General features: G+C 42.2%; 1 protein-coding gene across 4 annotated transcripts in view; it reads right to left on the reverse strand.

Annotated features, from left to right (window-relative positions):
* Positions 1-3,815: 3,815 nt before the first annotated feature.
* Positions 3,816-18,873, reverse strand: part of HECA (hdc homolog, cell cycle regulator) — a 38,239-nt gene continuing 23,181 nt past the window's right edge. For 2 of the 4 annotated variants that reach the window (XM_031455884.2, XM_064486654.1), the window contains exons 2-4: positions 15,307-16,347; positions 10,262-10,416; positions 3,816-7,434 (exon numbers count right to left, since the gene is read on the reverse strand). In XM_031455884.2, coding sequence (XP_031311744.2) covers positions 7,270-7,434; positions 10,262-10,416; positions 15,307-16,347 — 1,361 coding nt within the window. In that variant the 3' untranslated portion in view covers positions 3,816-7,269. Of the gene's footprint in view, positions 7,435-7,947; positions 8,067-10,261; positions 10,417-15,306; positions 16,348-18,873 lie in introns of all 4 variants that reach the window. The other 2 variants (XR_010381230.1, XM_064486655.1) reach the window with 2 other exon arrangements.

Here is an 18,873-nt window from a genome sequence, read left to right on the forward strand (position 1 = left end):
AGCAACTGACATTCTTTTTTTTTTCTTCAGTCATTCCAATGGGTATGTAGTGGCATTTCATTATGGTTTTAACTTGCATTTCCCTAATGACTAATGACATTGCATATCTTATCATGTGTTTGTTACTTTTTTCTTTTTGATAAAGTGTCTGTTCAAATATTTTGCACTTTTTAAAGTGATCTTATTACTATCTGTTAGGACTTCTTCATTATTTTCCGGATACAAGTCCTTGTCTTCCAGTCTGTGGCTTGTCTTTTTATTTTCTTAACAATGTCTTTTGAGAAGTTCTTAATTTTAATAAAATCCAATTATCCATTGTTAGATTTTACATTTAGATCTACATTCCACTTTGAATTAACCTTTTAAATAAGGTATGAGTATGGATTCAGGTTTGATTGGTTGTTTGGTTTTTGCATATGGATATCAAATACCCCAGCTCCATTTGTTACATTATCCTCTCTTCACTGAGCTCTTTCGACACTTTTGTCAAGAATTAGTTGTCTATATATGTTAAGTATGGTTTCCTTCTGGACTCTGTCTTTCCATTGATCAACTTGTCTTTGTGCCAACTGCAGGAATTTTTTTTTTTTAACTTTCTTGATTTACTGACCAACTCGTTTCTAGGTTTGCCAGTAGGCTTTCCTGTTGATGCACCAGGAAAGGCAAGAGAAAGGACAAGGGAAGAAAAAGAGATGGGCAGGTACGAAAAAAAGCAAGCAAAGGTCAACATATCACATCACAACAGGTAAAAGGAAAAGGATTAGGAAAAGCAGACACTAAAAAATTGACATCTTCCGAACTCTTCCATGACCAAAGACCACCCCTCATCTAGTACGATCTATCTTGTTTTGAAAGGTTGCGTCTGTAAAATAAACAGCATTTATGAGGTGTTAATTCATTTATGTTCTCATATATTATTCATCAAAGGCATATGCTACTGCCAGTGTTTCTGAGCAGCTTGAGACAACCAAGGTTGTTATAACTCGTCCAAAAATAAACTGACCTTTCAGATATCCTGTGCAGTCTTGTGGTAGGCAACGTTATGATCTCCATTAAACTTTTTGAAATATTCACAAGATCCCCCGGACTGCCACCATCTCTCTCTCGGCCCAAACCACTCTCTTCTTAGAGCCACTGGGTCCTGGAGCTTCAGACAAACCCTAGCCTCGGGGCTTCACCTGGCTTCCTTTCCTCATCAGCCACTTGCTGTGTCATCAGGGCTTCAAAAAAATATGTGATCTGTTAATGTGATGGAAATAGCAAGAAAGTGTAACGCGCTGATTGCCAACCCACAGTTTTGCAATAACTAGGAATATCACTAATCATTAGCTCAGGAGATAACCTCTTCACCATGAAAATTTTTAATTCTCTCAAATATGCAACCAGCACTTTTCCCCCTATGGTTGTGTGGAGTACAAATAAACAGTCATCAGGTTTAGCAACTCAGAAAAGTCTGACATACCAGAGTATCAGGCAAAATAGTGAAGAACTGAAAATGAAACAGACCAAGTGCAACTGTTTGAAAAGTTAGTCAGAGAGGAAAACTGCCCCAACTGGACAGACCAAAGCTATCAAATTCGACAGCCTGACATGTCTGGATCATCTCCAAGATCCCAAAGTCAATGAAATGATGGATTCTTAGTGTAAACTGTAAAAATGCCACCTTACACTCTGACACAGTTCTTCTCAAGCAATGATTGATCTTAACAAAAGGGAACAGATGTCAACAAATGAATGCACCAAAAATGAGGTAAAATACACTATTACTGATTTCAAATATTATTTCTCCCTTGTATAAGTTGTAAGTGTTCCCATTTGCTTTCCTCTTTCTAAAAATAGAGGGTGCTTTCAAATTTGCCTGTTGCCCTTATGCAGGGGTTTCAGCAAGGCCTCTCAGAATGACTTCCCCTTGTCAAACAAACCCCAAGTTCTCTCTCAACTGATGCCATTTTGAGGACTAGGAGAGGGAATCCAGACTTAATTCCCAGTTAGCTGTTATCTATGAGAACTTATCTCAAGTTTAAGTTCTCTGGGCCTCAGTTTATCTCTAAAATGGGGTTTAAACAAGGGATGAATATAACAAATATAACAAAACAGAGAACAAACTAGTGGTTGCCAATGAGGAGAGGGGAGGGGAGAGGGGTCAGAGGGGGCTATGGGATTAAGAGATACAAATTACTATGCATAAAATAAATAAACTATAAGGATATATTGTACAGCACAGGGAATATAGCCAATCTTTTACAATAATTTTAAATGGATTATAAACTATAAAAATATAGAATCATTATGTGGTACACCTGAAACTAATAGAATGTTGTAAATCAACTATACTTAAATTTAAATATATATATCTATATATACTATGTGAATACAACAGAATACACAGTCCTTGCACTAAATTCTGATCTATCTCTAAATTCTGTGACTGTTAATGGCTATAAGTTTTCTACTTTAGGCACTTAGGTAATTAACTTTAGGTAATTAGAGAGCTCCAAACTTGATTTTAAAGTCTAATCTAAATTTTCAAACAAGCGTATTAGAACCACTGGCATGGTGTCCATCACCAGTAAATGGTGATATGGTGACAGTTCCATTTGGACACTGACAAATGTAATAATCAGTGTTTTTACTGAACTCTAGAAGACAAAGTGCTTTGTTTATTTTTATTTTTGCTGTCCCTGAGGATTAGCAATACCAAATCAGGCTTATATAAGGTAATTATCACAGTGCTAAAGTTTGCCATTAGAAGAAAAAAAATTTTTTAACACATTACTTCTAGTACATCTGTACAACACTTTACTGTCTTCAAAGATATTTCTCATTCATTAGATAAGGTTTACCCCAGGTGTAGAGAGCCGAAAGAACGTGAAAAGAGCAAAAAGCTCAAGAAAAGCTTTTTTTCTTCCAAAATTTAACTCTTTACTAGAGAAACAGCCTATATAATAATTAGCAGTCTAACTGTGGCTTAAGTCAAAACATAAGCAAGATTTAAAGAAACTGAAACCACTAAGAGCAAATAAGATTTTTCTTTCATTAAACTTAATTCTTAATAACTGTTTAACTTTGGGGTTTTTTCTTTCTATTGTAGTAAGAACTGTATTTTCCTTACAATTGCAAAGGAGTTTTGTTGACATAAAATCACTAGTAGAAATCATAATTTCCCAAGTCCTTAAGGCTTTTAAATAAAATTTATGCCTCAGATGTCTGTAGTAAATAAGTCATTAGACAGGCTTTGAGTCAACTGGAGACTCTTTCCTCAAGCCACATTCCCACATCTTATTTTGTGTTCTGACAATTTTGTGGATTTCAATCCATTGGCTGAGAATAATATCTGAAATGAACGGGACAAGGAGATTTGAAAGCTAAGCTTTAGTTGATCACAGTGCATCAAGTCAGCAAAAAGTTTAAGTACAACTCAGTTCTCATTTTCTTATAATAAAGAAGCATGAAATCCAGGCTTTTCATTATGAAAATTGCTACAGACCAACAACAACAAAAATTGAAGAACAGGACTATCTACCTATTCAATAGAGTTCCCTGTAACCAGAACAGTAATTGTGGATTATCCATATGGGACCAAATTTGTTACAGAGAATGTTTATTTTGTTGCAAAAGGAATTTACATGTGACATACCATTTTCAAACAGCATAAAAAGTTTATTAGATGCAGTAGTGACTTTGAAATGGCTATCTGAATAGTGATCAAACCTTCAGAAAGTCTTCTCTACTATCTTTTCTGATCAAACAATCCCAAACTCAAAAACCCAGAATCCCAACAAAAAATAGTGACACACTAAAAAGAGAATACAATGTTAGTTTCTGAAATTTTATTTTTTAATACATACAGTTCACAAACAGAAACCTTCTAACACCACACAATTCCATAGCCAAATGTTTCAGTTTTATCAACATTCTTTAACTATTTACACTGTCTTCCCGTAACAAAAGTGCAATCCAAGACATCTTGACAAGAAATCTTTACTGACAAGAATATATTTTTGAGCTGGTGTTAATGATGCGCATCTATTATATTTTCTTCCAATTACCTGGAATGATAACAAAGTCAACAGGACATAGAGATGAACTGGGTCAGGCAGCACCCTTTTTATAGGAACCAAAACACTGAACAAGAGCACTTTCTCCTTACCTCCTCTCCAACCTCCAACTAAAATTACCCAAAAGCTGCTACCATGAGACTAAAAAGAAAAGCAAACTGGAGTTAAGAGAAAAGCAAACTGATCTGGGGACAGGAGAAGAGGCGGCGTGGTAAGCAGGGGTCTTACAAGACAAAACAAAAGATTTCACCAAGTTTGTCTGGGTGATCTAATAAGTTACGTGTCAGTATATCTGTTAGTTTTAGGATTTAAACACCTAACAATATTCTTTCCTGATGAGTTAATTCCCCCCTAAACAGATATGAAAATACTTTTTACTCCAAAAATGAGCGAGCTTCTTCTACAAAATTGGAAATTAAAGACTGTTTGGGGAATGTTCTTTCTTATTGCAATGGGTTAATTCACCCCACTCCCCAACTTCACAGCCGTCTATCTTTTAAGCTGTCATCCCCGTTTATCAACTGCTGCAGAGGCAGCCAGAGGAGAGTGAAGGACTGAGATGGCCTGAAGAGCAAAGGATGAGATGATCAGAATGAGTCTTCCCACTAAAACTAAAGCAGGTAATTTCATTTGTTCAGGGTAATATAACTCTTCAAAATAAACACTAAATAAAAAAAGTAGGTAAAAATCACTTATTAGTCACTTATGAGTGGGTTCATGTCACTGAACACTGTCAGAAAAACAGAAAATGTATCTCTTGGGTAACTAATACCCTTTAATATCCAAGCCACAACAAAAATAATCATCTTTTTTGATATATTCCAATTCCCATCAAGGTATTCAGAGCAAAGTATTTGGAGAAAGTGTAGAGAAAAATATTAAGGTCAGCAGATTTCCAAAATAAGATTTATTCTTCACATGGTTGCATACTCAATTACATACAAAATCAGCTAAACTTTTGCAAATTTAGACAAGAATGCAATGCTTCAAAGGCAAAAGACATTCTCAAAAATAATATCTATGCCTCTCCTTTTATGTAACTTCAGCATCCTAGAATCCTAACTTAATCATCAAAATAAAGGCCAAAAACAAATTTTACTCAATTACAGTGAAAGTTCATCAGACTTATTTTTCAGACAGTAGAAAACAATGTAAGGACAAAATACTGAATGCATCAGACACTACACGTGTGGCAGGTTTAGGCTGAGGAGCTTACTGAGTGTGATCTAGATGTAAACTTTAAGCTTCAGAACAACAATATAAGCAGGTTTCTCTTCAAAGATTTAGGTGGGTTAAAGAACAGCATTACAAATATTTTACTATTCATTTTAAATTCAGAAATAAAATCCAATGGCACTCTGAAGACAAGAGAAACTCACCAATTTTTATACCTGGGTACATGAAAGAATCAACAGGGAAACAGCTAATTCAGTCACAGTTTTGTGTATTGAAGACAGATTTGCAAGGGCTATGTCTTACAGACCTCTTCATTGCATCAAACGCTGTCAGACCAATAACAATTTTCTGCTTCTTTCAGACATTGAGTATTTCCCCCTACTGTGAAATATTTTTCAGATCCTCAAACATCAAACTAGACACAATCAGCTGAATTACAATCATCCAAACTGAAAGATGAAGAATATTAGTCAATCTATGGGTTCTTTAATGCTGTGTTCTTCCAAACAAAACATCGAATATTTCAGGCAGCAGAACTGAAACTCACTTGCCATAATGCCCAAGCACTTCTAAGAGGAAAAACAACTGTTTCTCTGAGGAAAAAATGGTATAAACGAAGTAAGTATTAGAAAATGTTCACATAACCCCAAATTTAGCCACCCATAGAAGGATCGTATTCTCAGCATTCTTTTAGCATATATGCGTATTTTACTTGAAATTATCAAATTCATTTTTGAGAAATCATATTCCAGTTCCAGTTCTGTAAAGGTATGGGGTGCCAGTTATTTAAATTATCACACTCTAGTGAACAGAAGGCTGTATTTTGGTAAGCTCAATACTCTGACTAATCATATTCTATAAATTATCATCTTTTTCACCAAAGGAAAGGTGTCATGAAGATCTTTGAAAAATCTACTTTCAAACATATTGTTATGCATTACAATCAGTGACTTTCCAAAATGAAACACACTTTAAAAAGAAATATTAACATTTTTTTTTTCTCATAGCCCCACAGATATGTTTCTCCTTTCCTTCTTAGGGTCAAATCTTTGATTTTGGAAACTCAGCATTAAATGGGTAAAATGCAGCCACAGCAATCTGGGGGGAAGATAAGTAGAGCAAGGACTGGTTCTGAAACTTAGCAGTTAGGGTCTGCGGCTGTGAGATTTATCCTGTGAGAAGGATCTGACATCAAATGGCACTTGGACAGTGCACGACCTACATAAATCAGTACTGCCCAAATCACATTACTCACGGATTCTCCTTAAGAGTTTGACCAACTTCAGAGACACAATTCAAATAACAGGGTTCTGCCTTTTTGCCCTCTTGAGTCGGTGTGCATCATTTCCAAATACATTTGGCATATTCTCTTTGTTACAGATCAGCTTACCTTAAAAATCGGTGCAACACCAACAGTTTGCATATGTCTTATAATTTGGATATTATTTTCAGTATGAAAACTGGCTGCTAAATTGCAACAGGGATAGGGTCAGGGCTCACGTCCACTTTCAAATAATCTGTCAGTGAGGGTCACCTGCAGGTCAGGTGCGCTGCAGAGCACTGCACCAAGGTGGACTAACCCACCACCAGCTCTCCAGGCACAGACTTACATTCACTTGTCTTGTGTTCTTCCCAAGGCCCAGTGAAGATCTAAAAGCGGGTCTGCAGACAGTTAACGTTTTAGTAAGAGTTTCTTCCCAGCACCTACCATGCCCTTAGTTTCCCACCACATAATCCCTTTCCTAAATTCACCCCATCCTCCCCACCACCTTAAAAGCTGCATGAGAGACTCTTAGTGATAGCGAACCACTCCCCCAGACTCACAGGAGGCCCCAGGTGGGCTCTGGTCACAACCACAGACCAACACTCAGGAGTCAAGAGAGGGCAGGGGCAGCGCCCTTTCAGTGGCACACATACACAAAGGAACTCTCCTCTGAATTAGAAAAGAAATTAATGTCGCAGTCTGCTTCCCTAGAAAAGATATGTAATAAAGTAACAATATCAATAAAATAGCTAGACTAAAGCAAAGCTTTCATCAATACGCTTCGAGAACCTTGAAGGAGGAAAATGGCTTCACGAAATGGTAGTCCAGGTTGCCACAGTGTGGGCACTGCTGGACGTTGCTGTACTCGGAGAAGTACTGCATGCCGATCCGCACGTCGATCACGGGCTTCCCGCAGTGCTTACAGTTCAGGCGGGCCTGGGGGAACACAAGACGCCGTGAGTCACAACACCCCCTGTCCCTCGGCACCGCCAAGGTCATCCCAGCCAAAATGCGAGACTGCCCGACCTGGGAAACCAATCAAGAGTCTAGCGAAGCATCCCTTTTATTACCCAAAACAGGGTGCGCAGAGCATCAGATAAGCATAAGGCACACACTCAAATGTTCACCATTGGTCTGAAAGGTTAGTGACTGTGCGTCTCCCTCCCGACGTGCAGCGCCGCCTGTAGCCACACCTGCTGGTGGGAAGGAAATTCTCAACTGGTACTGCCTCAACTAACGTTCCCCTAACAATCGGAAATCCCTTCCCCCTGGATTTTATGAAGTGGCTGACGCCAACTTCTCTCATCCAGACCTGCATGAAATTTCTCTGAAGATTTTTTTGAGTTTATTTTTAAAATTCATATATATTTTTTACTCTACTCCTTACTACATTTCTGTTTTCTTTGAGGTAAAAATAAAAATTCCCTAAAACACTCTAGTAAAATTAACCATCCAGGAAGAAGGGCTCTGTTCATCCTGAGGCTTCTGGAACCCACGAGCAACTGGATCTTCACTCATGCCTGGGCCTCCCTCTGACAGCGCAAGACCAGAGGCTTTCAGCAACAGGTCTAAGGAATTCAGCAAATAACCAGAAATTACAAATACAACAGACTCTCATTTACATTCTTTCTAAAAAGGTAACAGAAAAATATAATCTCGCTTTGCCCTCAAAACCCTCCTGCAAGATAGGGAGTAGTACATGAATTTCAGATGATGAAACTAAGGCACATGGTGATAAAGCAATGTGTGCAAGACCACGCAGTTAGGGTTAGGAGGCAGAAGGGCTGGGTCTGAACCACAGGCGCTCACCCCAGAGCCGGCCCTCTGAGCTGCCACATGGACCACCCTTCTATAAACTGAGAGAAACACCCTTTTAACTGACTAATTTCTCTAAAGAATATTAAAAGTGAGATTCTAAGCAAACCTCTCTCTTTAACCTGTTATTCCTTCCTAATTACTAATTCTTGCGTATGTTCGGCTCAAAGTCTTATTGGAAGACATTCCTTGATGCTTTTGGTAGCATCTAACACTTGTACATTTTCAATAAATAGAGCTGATTTTTTTTTAAAGCCAAAAGTAATCAAATATGTTTTTCATTTCAGTAAGAGGGCCAGAAAAGAAACGTCTGGGCTTAAAAGAAATACACAGTCAGCAGCACAGGCCGGGTGTGGCAGTCTGATCTTCTGCTTTTCCCTCTGAAGACGAGGAAACAACCCCACTGCCTTCTAGGGGTGGAGCAGGAAGAGCACAGGGCTGGGAGCTACCAGGCTGTAGCCACGGCTGTGACACATGCGGGCAGACCCGGCTAAAACACTCTACTGCTCAGGCCTCCACCATATGCGGATACTAAGAGGACGGGGATAGACATCTTCCTCCACCCCCAGGCCTTTCTCGAGCTAATGTTCTATGAGGCCCAAACATTCTTTCACTTCCTTATTTCTTTAAAAGATAACCCTCCCCGGTGTGTGTGGGAGAGAGAAGCCCCTTCTTTCTGTTTCTCTCAAGAGCTGGCATCAAGGCACAGTGGGCATTATAAAATGCTACAGTGAATAACTAAAAGACAATACCTCATTTCCAAGGCTAAGTTTCAAAATGGAAATGTGGTCCATGTATTAGAATGGAGTAAAAGGTATCAATCCTATCTGAAATCAAACGACAGGCTATGAATGGCCATTTAGGTCTCCCGTGACCATATTTCTCATCTCAGGTCACTAGCGCAGACACAGCATAGCTGAAATACCGACTCGGCCGACCTTTTACTTCAACCAACACAGCTTCTCTTCTGAATAAACTGCTAATAGTCAGAATTTCTCTACAAAAATCAAACCATAATGCTAAAGATATAAAACTATGTAATAAACTAATTAAGTGTTTAACAGGTATTTATATTAAAGGCTTAGCCACTGAAGAAGGAAGAAAAATATCTCTCCTACCTATGAATATTGAGGAATTACATAACAAGTGTTTTCTTGTCTCAAGCACTTAGAAGTAAACCAAGATACTTCCAAGGATTCTGTCTCCTGTGTTTCTATGGACTTGAGTTTTCACCTGTTAACACCTCTCTCTTTTCCTCATGACAGCTAAATTCTGGATGCTCTCAGCATCAGCAAATGCCTCTCCTTAGCAGAGTTTTATGGATTACAAATCCTTCCCGTTAACCTCAAACACCTTACAAGGCAGGCAGTTTCTGAGTAATTGCACTGTCCCACAGAACGAAACCAAAAGAAAGTTCTATCTATTAAAGAAAGTGAAACTTTCTTCTCTCCTTTTAAATAACAACTTCTTCTCACTAGAAATTTATTATACGTTAATCATACAAAACATTAAAAAAATATAAGTAAGCAAAAAGAAAACTAAAGGAACAACTCAACTCAGTCCACCATCCAGAGACAAACTCTGGTAACAGGTTAGCAGATTCCTTTTCAAGTTCACTTTTTACAAATGGGAAGCATACTATTATGCCATTTAAAACCTGCCTTTTTGACTTAAAATAATGAAAATATTTCCCACATAATTACACATTATTCTATAATACTCCTTTTAGTGACTGCATAGTATTTCAATGACAGCTGCACCAAGCTCTAGGAAATCCGCCATCACTGGGCACTCTGGGGAGTTTCCCGACTGCTCACTGCTGAGCATGCTCTCCAAGCCCTCACACCTCCTCCAGTGTGCCTGCAGTGCTGCCTCTAGCTTCTCTGCATTTGCTTGGGGAGAGAACCCTGATATCACCCACTGCTCACTCTGTAGGGTCCATACCAACCTGACAGCACGGAGAGGCGGCCAGGATGTCATAGGTGTACATGGTGCCCAGCTGGTGCCAGCTGCCGTCCCACCGCGACTTACACTTGATGCAGATGATCTTGTGAACCCCTTCCAGGCAGTCCACGCACACCGCGTACAGGTGCATGAGCCTCCCTGTGCACAGAAGACACGATGCTGAGAGTGGCTGTCAAAGAAATCACCTTTTGTCTCCAGAGGGGATTTAAAAAATGGCTCCTCTATCAGTTATAAGTGAACACTTTATCATTTGAATAAATATAAAAAGCAAAATAGATGACATTTATCATATATCCCTAAATTGCCCTTTTAGAATAATAATGGATTACTATTGTCAATGGGACACGGGCTTTAAGTTCAATCTCATGAAATACTTGCTTCAATTCACTTTTCAGAAAAGTGCTGGCAGGTTTACAATGCAGACATCCAAACTCAAATAACCAAGCCACACGTGCTCAAAACCGGCCTATGATCACACAGGACTTTCTCCTCAGAGGTCTAGTGGGACATACAGAGGCTGAACCAGCAATGCTGGTCTGTACTCATGAGCTCTTGTCCATTAACAAGCCCCACCATAAAAAAGTCCAAAGTCTGTCTTGGGTTTGGTAGCCCAGAATTATACCACAGCCAAAATTACTATGTTAACTGCTCTTGTCTCCAAAATTGCTCAGTCATCACCACATCCAATTTAGGAACCAGAATTATATCTTGTGTTTTTTTCCCCAAAGGAGTTCAATGTCTTATTGTTTACTGGGATCCTGAAAGTCACAAGCCTATTCCTCCATTATTTATCAATATCTAACGCTTGTAAAGAAAAGATGTCACCCCAGTTCATGTTGAAGGGTTCAGGGTCAAATTAGGAAAGAGCTGGAATGCCCAGAACCTGCCTGGGCTGTACATGACAGCAATGGTGCTGCTCTCTGTGTGGGGACCGGGGCTCCTCTGTGCTAAAAACTACCATCAGGAGAGCACATCCTCTTAAATGATTCTTATTCAGAAAGCACTGCTCACTCCATCACCCAGACCATGCTCTTCATCTTTTCAGTGGTTAAGGACCAGCCTGCTCCTTATCCATTGGAAAGGTCTAAATGGTACTTAAAGGAAACCTTGCATTTCATTTGCTTACAAGACTCTCTCTCCCTCCTTGAGGGCAAGAACTATGTCTACTCATCCTTGAAAGCTCAGCGTCTAGCACAATATCTGGAATGTGGAAAGCACTCCATAATTGTATGTTGTGTGAATGAATAGGATAATGTTAACAGCCAAAGACATTAAAACCTTGGGGCCTCTATGCCAAAAGTGGGACGGGTCACAAGAACTTCTTGCAATACTGCCCATCTGTGCTGCAGGGCAGTGAAAGTAAAAGGGTCTCACATGCCATGACCACTCAGAGGCACCTCAGGCATTTCAGGCTGTCAGTTCAGTACCTAGGAGCCAATGGAAAACGCTTCATTCCAGTTTCCCTCCTAGACTTACTCACTGCAATTCTCAAACACTCAAGGACACCCAGGTGGCTACTAGGAAGGGTGAGGGCAGGGACAGAGAAGTCACATATTGGTAGCAATGACTGTGATGACGGAGTTGACAGAGAACCTGTACTGAGTGCTCACCAAGGGCCTGGCACTGTGCTAGGAGGCTGCACAAATTAGTTCATTTAACCCTCACAACAATCCTATAAGGTAGGCATTATTCTTATCCCCATGTCAGAGAGGAGGAACTGAAGCTCAGAGAGCTGGAGGAGCTGGCCCAAGTTCATGAAGATAGTAAGTAGCAAAGTCCAGACTTGAATTTATATCTTACTCCTAACCTCCAGGCTGCCTCATGGGAATTCCCGGCCTGAAATGAGTCTCTAGATTTGTTTCAGTTACTATTATACGTTGTCCTAAATAAGGAGAATTTAAAATTTCTAAATTCTAGTGTTGTGAGTTCAAACAAAAAGTAGATTCCTGAGAGAACAGTCACCTGTGGTTCCAAGCGGTAAAGAAGCACCAAAAGAAATTTCAAACTAGATAAATCTTAATACAGTATTAATACCAAACAAAAACATCTTCTGGAAAAGTCAGGGAACTGAGGCTGGCGCTGGAGGCTGGGGAGGGCAGTGAGGGGGCAAGGGCGGGGGAAGGGAGTGACAATCCACACGGTCCACCACTGGGAATAACACATTATTTCAGCAGCCTATAATCAGCTGCAGCCTGGAATCCTGTGGCCTGGAACGCGGCCTTTCTACTGGAGTTGAAAGTGCTTTAAGAAATGCATGGTTGAAACTCTGACAGAAGAAATGACTGATGCTGGCTTGCTGTAAGAAAGACTGCACAGACTTCTCCAAGATGAGGCAACAAAAATACTGACACAGGTCAAGGCCCCACCTGTGGCACTGGCTTGTCTGGAGCAGATAAAACACCCAGATCTTCATATTGTATCATCGACAGTTAAACTTCACAAGATCTTTGTAGTGCGTGCCTAGTGTATCCACTATCTATTTGTGGATGTGTATGTACTTAGGTGTGTACACACACACACACACACACACGCACAGAGTTCTTGGGCCTGTCTCAAGCCGAGAGAGAGAGGGGCCACGCAGCTCCCATCCTCACGGTCTTTAACGCTACCCTGAGAATGCCCAGACTAGTCTAGTGGGAGGTGAAAGAATATACAAGCGGGGATAAGCCATTCTAGCCGAAGTCGGCCAGCTGCTAGACGCGTGTGAGAGGCCATCCCAACCAACCAGCCCACAGAACTGTGAGAAGTTAAAAATCATCACAGTTTTAAACCACTAAGTTTCAGAGTGGTTTGCCCTATAAAAAAGGCTAAAAGACATAGGAGAGTAGATGAAACTCTAGCAAATGAATGAATGAGACCACTTCCCACAAATTCATCTCCCTTTCCCTGCTGAGAAAGATAAAACAGAAAATAGTATCCATGAAACAAGGACAGGATGCTATTAAAAAGAACTTCTGGAAATGACAAATATGAGAACAGAAAATCTTAAACTCAGTAAAAATACTGGACTATAAAGTCAAGGAAATCTTCCAGAAAACAGAATTAAGAATAAAAATATGAACAACAGGGCCAAAAACATATGTAATAAAGGATTTCCCCCACCTCTAAAAAAGCAGGGGGGGTGGGGGGAAGCAGTCTAAGAGATCCAACATCTGATTAATTGTTCTACAGAATTAAAAAAAAAAAGGGAAGAAGTCATCAAAGAAATAAATCAAAAGAAAATTTCCCCAATCTGAAGACTACAAGTTTACAAAATCAAAAAGCCAAGAAAGCATCCTGCACAATGAATGGGAAAAAAAAAAGAGAGAGAGAGAGAGTGAGAGAGAGACATCATGGTGAAACTTCAGAATACTAGATACAGAAAATCTAAAAACCTCTGGAGGATAAGAAAGGGGAATAAAGAACAGGAATAACAATAATATTAGATTTCTCAATTGCAACATTGGAAGACAGGAGACAGGGAAGAAACGCCTTCAAAATTCCAAGGGGAAAATATTTATAACTTGGAAGACTATACCCAGTCAACTAGCAATCAAGTGTGAAAATGGAATCAAGATATTATCAGCCTTTCAAAATCTCAAAACATCTATTTCCATGCTCTCTCTCTCTCAGAAAGCTCCTAGGGGATACTTCTTAACAAACTGAGGAAATTAACTGAGAAAAAAGAAAGATCTAGGAAACAAAGATAAAAAAAAAAAATAGGAAAAAGATGAAGGAATCCTGGAAGGACAGCTATGTACAGCAGGTATTAAGTGCACCAGGATGGACAGGTGCAGGAAAATGAAAGGTTCCATAAGGGAAATTTCTAGGAAAAAAATCATAAAATGTCTGATAGGTATGTGGAAATGTTTTTGAAAGGTGATGTGAAAAGCTACTGAAGAGTTAGAACACCAGCCAAAGCTCCAAAAAAGGCTAAGCAAATGAAAACATGAAGCAATTATTAACTTTGATAAAAACAAAAGGTGTCCTAGAACATACGGTATTCTATATACAAAATATATCTACAGTTCTTGGCTCAGCACTAAATATTTACATACTCATAGTAGCAAAAGTATTAAGGACTTAACTAAGAATTGTGATGTATTATCCTGAGAGAAAGGGTAAGATGCAAGAAAGCATAGTCAACCACCTTAAAAGTAAATCAACAGGTAATATCTAAAATTGAAGAATAAAGATAATTTTAAAAATATGATGGTAAAAACCCGAAGAACCAGTTAAGATCTGAAAGTGTCTCTGGGAAGTGAGACAGCAGGGGTTGGGGGGAAGATGTATCATTTTTACTATGGGCTTTTTAGCACACTTTCAAAGTCAGAAACAGGTTATATGTCATGCATCCCATCTTTGTTTAAATTCAATAGTTTTATATGAATTGACAGAGTCCTCTGTCAACTGACCAACCCCCTGTCATTCAATTTATGGCTGAAATGTCCCGGTCTTTGTGTGTCATCCACAGCACCAATCATCTCCCTACCCCTCACCACCAAGGTAATATCTGAGCTTTCAATGACCCTCCATTTTCCTTCTGCTGCTATCAGGTAAGTCTCATCTTTCATAACTTTCAAGAGTAATTCAACTAATCTAAAAACACGTTGGCCCTCTCTGACCCCGCCTTTCCCTCACTGCATTGTGTTCACAAGGATCAAAGAGAATACACACCTTGCTGGGCACGTTAACACAGGTTTCAAAGGCAACTATTTGACAGCAAGTAAAACATTTATGCAGTTCCTTCTCTAAATTTCCCTCCAATTATGAAAAACTATACACCAGGAATCCTCTCTCGAAATTACAGCAAAACAAAAACATCAGATTACCCACCGGGACAATTGCACTTGGTACAGGGACATCAGAGTAAAGGACACCACCTCCACCACCTCAACCGGCAGAGCTGAAACATTCAAATGTTAGCTAGCTCCTGACTAGGACAAAAAACACCGTCGGTTCAAATTAAGCCAAAACAGAGCAATCCCTTCTTGTTCGCTTTCCACTCCTCACAAACAGAAAACAGGCAAGGTGAATGAACACCTGTACCTTGAAGGTGACAGGGAACATCGTACTCGATCTCATCGTGTCTCGAAGGGCTTAAGAACAGAGTCCCGTCCACCAGTGGGAACTGCTCGAACACCGGCAGCGCCCGGTGGCACAGGGCGCAGTTCACCACGTTTCTGTGGCTGGCGCTGAGGGCCGCGAGGATGAACTTCCGCAGATCCTCGCCCTGGCCCATCTGGGCATCGTCCTCCATCCGCACGTGGAAAGTGTTCAGCTTATGCCGGGGGATGTGAGCGAGCAGCTCTGAGAGGTCGAGGCGCCGCAGGAACTGCACGGGCGTGTCGAAGTGGCCCCCCCTGTGAACCGACAACCCCGCCGGGCTGTAGTCAAAGTGGGCGTTTCGGAACACATGGCCCCCCGCCAGGGCCTTTTTGTGAGGCTCCAGGTGGATGGCGTTCTTTAAGAACTCCCCGAGGTACCTGGAGGAGCGGGGGCCGCTGAAGTGGGCAGGGGAGAGGATGGAGTAGCCAGTGGGCGGGGACTGGCCCGGGGAGCCGCAGGGGGACCGGGCGCCGTATGCAGCAGCCCCCACGGCTTTCTCCTGGGAGTTCTGCCGGTCCATGGAATGCCGGCGGGGGAGGTCGTGGGCCAGGCCTTTCTGAGGCTTGGTGGGCGGCCGGCACTTTTTTGCCTCCTCTACCGCCTCGCCGGGGGGCCTCCCCGTGTTCTTCTCCGATCCCGACTTCTTCTTCTTCTCATCCTGCATCCGCTTCACCTGGTACCAGTCTGTGTCCTTCTTCAGGTGGCCCTGGCCGCAGCGGCAGGAGCAGAAGCGGAAGGCCAGGTCGTAGCCCTTCTTGGTCCACATGTTCTGGCGGCACTGCTTCTCGTTCCAGCTGCGGGCCCGGCCGATGCAGTTGAACTGGACCAGGATGCTGCTCTCCCACTCGTAGAAGCACTGCAGGTGCATCCAGGTGCTGTAGGGGCAGTGCTCGTTGTTGCACACCACCTTCTGGTAGTCGTCCTTCTCCAGGTCCACTGGCCTCCCGAAGCTGCAGATCAGGGGCGTCGCACAAGGCGCTTCTGGGGAGAAGCACAGAGAGAGAGAATCAGCGCGCAGGAGGAGGGATTCCAGCCGACACCGACTCACAGATCAAAGCTACCATCCCGCCTGGGCCCATTCACGCCAAAGGCATGATTTTCCTGGGGTCAAGATTTCCACTACTGGAAGAACACCAGGCAGGATTAGAAAACACTGTTTTCTTCTGGTGTGATGTTGTGCCAAGGGAATTCATTTTCTGATATTTGTTATCTGCTGAAAAACATACCAATAAGCTTCAAAAAGTCCAAATCTTTCACGGGACAATTAGCTGTACATCAGTACTTGCAACAGTGTAATAGGAGGTCTTCCTGAGACGTGGATGTGATGACCGGCAGTTTCAGGGTTCTTTAAAAATGAATCACTCCAGTGAACTAGGAAATATGATGGAGCTACTTAACCAAGGTGATAGCTCCCAAAGGGCTCTCACAAAAAAAAGAAAAGAAAAAAAAGAACAGGTGCACACAGAATTCCACTGCCAGGTCATGAAGGGAAAAAACAATCCTTAATCTATCAGGACAGAAAGCAGGAATACCAAGATATCTCTACCCTAGTTAACCACATGCCCCACAGGGCACCCAGAAGGCTAAGCAGGTTCCCAGAAAGGAGGTAAAACCTGGTAACACAGAGTAGAACCCATTTCTTGAGAAGTGGATAGTATTTATTAAGATTTGGAATTCCACTGGATTCCTGTTACTTCAACATCCATAACATCTTCAGAAGGCCTCTCTGGAGGGCAGCACTACGCCGAGTGGGAGCTGCTGAGCTTGATCACAAAGGTTCCACGTGCCAAGCTCATGTTAGACTTTAACTGTCCTAGCTGAGAAGCTAGATGAGGACCTTGAGTGGAGTTCTGTTTACAAGCTCCCCCTAGTGGCAGTGTGGCAGGCGAGGCTACAGGCAGGAAGACTAGGCCAGGGTAGGGGTGCAAAGGGGAGGATGCAGTGATCCAGGGGACAGATGAGCCTAGATGAGCGCAGAGTTGGTGGGCAGGTGCTGGCGGGCAGCGAACATGGGAGGGCAGCGTGGGCCACCCTGTTTTGGACCTGCTGAACTCACTGTGTCTGTGCACCACGGAGGTAGAGAAAGACACAACTGCAGCTCAAGATTTGGAGAAGAGAGCAAATCCCTGGACAGAGGGGCCTGCCCAAGAGGAGTGTGAAGAGTGGAAAAGAATCCTGGGAAGCAAGACTGAAAGGCTGGAGAAGAGTCCTCCACAGAGACTGGCAAAAGAGGAACTGAGAATTCACTGGAAGACAAGTCAGGAGAAAATTATAAGGCCACTGGTAAAGCTGTAAGAATAAAGGACTGTGAAATGCCCCAGAGTGACAGGAAGATAGGTGCTTCTCAACCTCTGCACTGCTGATATTTGAGGCTGGATATTCTTGGCCGTGGGAGTTGTCCTGTGCACTGTAAGAGGTTTAGAACATCTCTGCTAGATGCCAGTGACATCACCCTCCTTGACTGTGACACTCTAAATGTCTCCAGGCATTGCCAGTCACCCCTGGGGTCAAAATGGCCCCTCACTGAGAACTACTGGGTAAGATAAAGACTGAAAAGTCCTCACCAGCATGAGCAGTGAGCCGATCACTGACATTCAGTAAGGACAGTCCCAGGGGGGTGACGGGGGACAGGTCAGAGGAGGATGGTAAGGAGCGGATGGTGAAGTAAACAAAGCAGAAGCAGTACTGGTGACCTTCTAGAAAACTCTTTCCAGAGGAATAACTGTAGAAGGAAGGAAAGAGTGGGCAGAGGACAGCAAAGGCTAAGACCTACAAGCATGTTCATCAACTGGGGGACTGAGTGCCAAAAAGTCAGGACAGCCTGAAGATGCAGGAGAGGGAACAAGCTATGTAAGTCCCCCAAGCCCTCACAGCCTCCCCACTGGCCACTGATGACAAACACATGCCACCAAATGAAGCGGCATGGCTGATGGGACCCACAGAGCCTGTAACTCTGCATGTTACAGTTTCCCTTCAATGTGGGGTTCCAGGGCCTCAGCAAAATGGCCCTGCCCAACCTGTCTACACCCGTAGCTTCCCCTTCTAACTTTTGGGAGCCCACAACACTTAATCTTCACTTGTTCAAACCCCAGCCGCCTAGTGTAGCAATTCACGGCATGGACTCTGTAACCAGACTGCCCCGGTTGGAATTCCAGCAGTATCACTGAAGAGCTGTGCACTCTTGGACAAGTTACTTCACTTCTCTGTGTCAGCTTCCCCTACGTAAAATGCAGGTAACAACAGAATGTATGGTTCTTACAAGGATGAAACATACTGATCCAGGGGCGGGGCTGAGAGCAGGGCCTGGCTCAGAGCAAACCTCCTCGCCTTCCTCCCATTCCTCAAAGCCCACCTCTAGATGCCAGTTTCACCAGGACTCCCCTCTTCTCCTGCATCCTGACCTCCCCACCCCTAGCAAAGTTCTGGGTCTGAACCTTACTTGAGTCCCCACTGTGATCCCTAGTGGGTGATGACTCAGCAGAGGACGCCTATTACTCATCTCTGTGT

This window comes from Camelus dromedarius, chromosome 6, assembly GCF_036321535.1.
Source record: "Camelus dromedarius isolate mCamDro1 chromosome 6, mCamDro1.pat, whole genome shotgun sequence".
NCBI lineage: Eukaryota > Metazoa > Chordata > Mammalia > Artiodactyla > Camelidae > Camelus > Camelus dromedarius.